Genomic DNA, 3,333 nt, shown 5'->3' with positions numbered 1-3,333 from the left:
TTTCTGGTTTGTTCCTGCTGTCAACTAGAAAGGGCTGCGTTTTAAAGCCAAAGTTTGGCTCCTTCTAAAGCTCTTCAGGTTTCTCAGTGACTTCTATCCTTGTTCTTCCCTCCTCCTCCCTCCTTTTGTGTCTTTCAGGAAACGACAGCAGGATCAAGACAGCGGCCAAACTCCCCACAGCTCTGACTCTCTCCGGGCTGGTGGAAGTGAAGGAGGTACGTGTGTACTAACCGCTTCCACAAACTCCTTCGTGCAGTTACCTTGACAAATAAGTGGTGATTCCTGGGGATCTCGCGGGGTGACGAGGGGTTTGGCTACCCTGGTTTGCTGTAAATGTGCACAGACGCTGCCTGCCACAAACTTCAGTTACTTGCAAGGCTTTTTAGGATTGAAAATACCGGTTGCCTGTGTTTGTTGGAATGCTGGGCTGGGCTCTGAAATAAGAGGTTCTGCGTGAGGGTAACCTAAAATCTTAACGTTGCAGCTGCAAAAGGAAGCGCTGACCCCAGAGGAGGCCCGGTCGGTCCGAGAGCATTTGGGTTACCAAGGCGATGACCTCCTCATCGTTCAGATAGAAGGCAGGAAGCCCGATTTCGAAGTGGGATCCTCCAGTCAGCTCAAGCTTTCCTATGCCAAGAAACCTGGTCCTTCAGGTAGGAGGCGGCGCGTGCCGGGTGCCTGGGTTGCCGGCCTCTCCCTCGACGCAGGGAGGCAGCTCTTGGATGGGGTAAAAAACTGTGAAGTGGGACTTCCCAAAGTTGTTGGAATTCTCTCCGTGGGGAGTAGGTGGGGTGAAGGCCGGAGTAACTGCTGCTTCTGCCTTTATTTTGGCTCCAGGAAAACCCTCTGTGGACCCAGCTACGGCCAAGCTGTGGACGCTCTCTGCCAACGATATGAACGATGAAGAGATGGTATCTGGTTTTATTTGTGAGGCTTTGCTGGTTTTCCTTCTCTCTCTTCTTTCCTTCTCTAAATCATTTCAGGCATGCCTCTTGGAAACTTGACAAATCACTTTCCCGCACGTTATGTTGTGTTTTCAGGATCTTTTGGACTCTGATGAGTTGTTGGATTCGGAGGATTTGAAAAAGCCAGATCCGTCGTCCCTCAGAGCTCCGTCCTGCAAAGAACTGGGCAAAAAGAAAGCCTGCAAGAACTGGTCAGTGCTGGGGTTAGCTTTGGGGTGAACCTGTTAACTGAAACGTCAAACCCTTAGCGTTGGATGCATTTTTAAAAAGTTGGTAAACACTTTGCTGCCCTTCAGAGCATAATTGTCTTGGTCCACGTCCTTTCTTAACTATGTGAACATAAATCCAAATACAGTGAGAACTGACAAATTCAATCCACTGCTGCAAGTTACCACACGGATACAATCAATAATCTTCTGGAAGGTGGAGACACTGTGAGGCCTTGGCTAAAAGCCTGGTTTCTCAGATTTCGAGGAGAAATAGCACATGTAGCAAGTGCTGTGGAGTTATTTGCCACTCGATTTAAACTTGAGAAGTGTTGTTTCGACACATGGTGTTGAAGAGCAAAGTGAAGAGTGTTAAAGTCCCGGAGTCGTGTGACAGCGAGGGCTGAGATGTGGGAGCAGGGCTGGAACAAGTGTCGGCGACTCGGGACCTTGAAGCAGCAAGATGTAGGTGACTTCTGTCTTTTTCTACAGCACGTGTGGCCTGGCTGAAGAACTGGAACAGGAGAAGAAGAGCTCACAGCCCAAATCTGCTTGTGGAAATGTAAGGAGTGGGGTTTGTTTCTGTGCCGTGGTTCACGGGACGCGATCTGTGTCTGAGAACCGCGTTCTCTAGTGACTGCTCCCTGGGCTGCCATGCAGCTTCCTCACGGGAGCGCAGTGGGGACTGGGTTTGGGGATTTGGGGACTGCCCAAGCCCAGCTTATGTGGGGAACTCGCTTCTTCCGCGTGAGCGCAGGCTGCTAACCACGTTAACAAGCCGCGGTGAGAAGGGGATGCAAAGGAAGCGTTTTCTATGCGGGTATGTGCTTAGGAGCATGTTGGCTTTTAAACTGGAAAAGCCGTATCGTGACGGGAGAGAACTGACAAGTTGCTTTTGATTAAAGAGGGGCTTTTCTTTCCCCACAGTGCTACCTGGGGGACGCGTTCCGCTGTGCCAGCTGCCCCTACCTGGGGATGCCTGCCTTCAAGCCCGGGGAGAAGATTCTCCTGAAAGAGAACCAGCTGCATGATGCCTAACGAAGGCACCTCGGGATGTCCTGCAAAGGACTCCTCTGCTTTTCCATCAGCCTGAGGTTCTTCCTGCAGTCCTCCTCATCCTCTCAAACTCACACTCTCCGGCCAATAACCCTTGTGGGGAGGGACACTTGTGGGCACCGCCACTGCTGCGAGCTCATCACTTGTAATCCCCCTCGGGCTACCTGATCATCTCTGGTGACGAGCCATCTCCTATGTGTTAGACTTCATGTTGCGCCTTACTCCAGCCAGCTGCCACTTCATCCTGGGACGCTGGCCGTCACAGCAGCTCCCACCAGCAGAGGGAAGTAGAATCAAGCATCAGGTTGACCTTGTATTTGCCTGTGGCAGGACAGGGAACTTCCCGGTCTGTGTTCACTTCTAATCTGCCTTGATTTTTTTTTCCCCCCGATGAATCAGCAGCCCTGGCTCGGCTTTCAAGGTGACACCGGGCTCCTGCTCTCTTTGAAATTTGAACGTGCAGTTCTTTCCTACGTGAAGGTGGTTCCAGATTTGTGAGTGCGCTTAGCGGGGTGTACTCTTCTCAACTCCTCGGTAAAGCCTGGCAAGCGGGAGTGTTTTGGGAGCCTGCCCCTGAGAGCCCCTGTCCCCGCTGATTGCCATCCAAACGACAAAGATTCAATCCCACCGAGAAAACTCCTGGCCTTAAGGCAGGGAACAAATCAAATAGATTCCATCCTGTCCTCCCCAGCGTGATAACACAAGGGCAGCCTGAGACTGCCCCCTCTCTTGGTGGTTGCCAAGTTACCCGTGGTGTCCAATACACAAGAACATAGCAATAATTTAATTTCTAGACGATCTGCGGTCACCATCTGCTCCCGCTCTGTGAGATACTGACTGCTTTTTATTTATTTGCGTAATTAATGCTAACAAATCACCCGCGCAGGTGCGGGGTGGGGGAGCTGGGCGCGTTTTGTGCCAGGCTTTTTTGCCCATGGAGGAAGCTGAGGAGAACCCCAAGCCGGTGTCTGAGCAGGGAGTGCTTTAGTTGGAGCTCTTGGCTCTACGGAACGTGATTGCTTCTTGTTGTGCTGCCTGAGTTGTGCTCTAAACTCACCGAGGGAGCCGGGGTGGAAAGGTGTTCTCAAAATAAAAGTGACCTATAG

General features: G+C 51.5%; 1 protein-coding gene across 1 annotated transcript; it reads left to right on the top strand.

Moving 5' to 3' along the window:
* Positions 1 to 138: 138 nt before the first annotated feature.
* CIAPIN1 (cytokine induced apoptosis inhibitor 1) lies at positions 139 to 2,299 on the top strand (the record flags this gene model as incomplete). Its single annotated transcript, XM_009873664.1, has 6 exons — positions 139 to 215; positions 485 to 653; positions 838 to 911; positions 1,041 to 1,156; positions 1,664 to 1,733; positions 2,099 to 2,299. Coding segments are annotated over 6 exons (617 nt in total), but the record flags the coding sequence as incomplete, so codon positions are not given.
* Between the last annotated feature and the right edge of the window lie 1,034 nt (positions 2,300 to 3,333).

Source organism: Apaloderma vittatum, unplaced genomic scaffold (assembly GCF_000703405.1).
Source record: "Apaloderma vittatum isolate BGI_N311 unplaced genomic scaffold, ASM70340v1 scaffold39187, whole genome shotgun sequence".
NCBI classification, from domain to species: domain Eukaryota; kingdom Metazoa; phylum Chordata; class Aves; order Trogoniformes; family Trogonidae; genus Apaloderma; species Apaloderma vittatum.
This window is presented reverse-complemented; position numbering and strand designations above follow the sequence as displayed.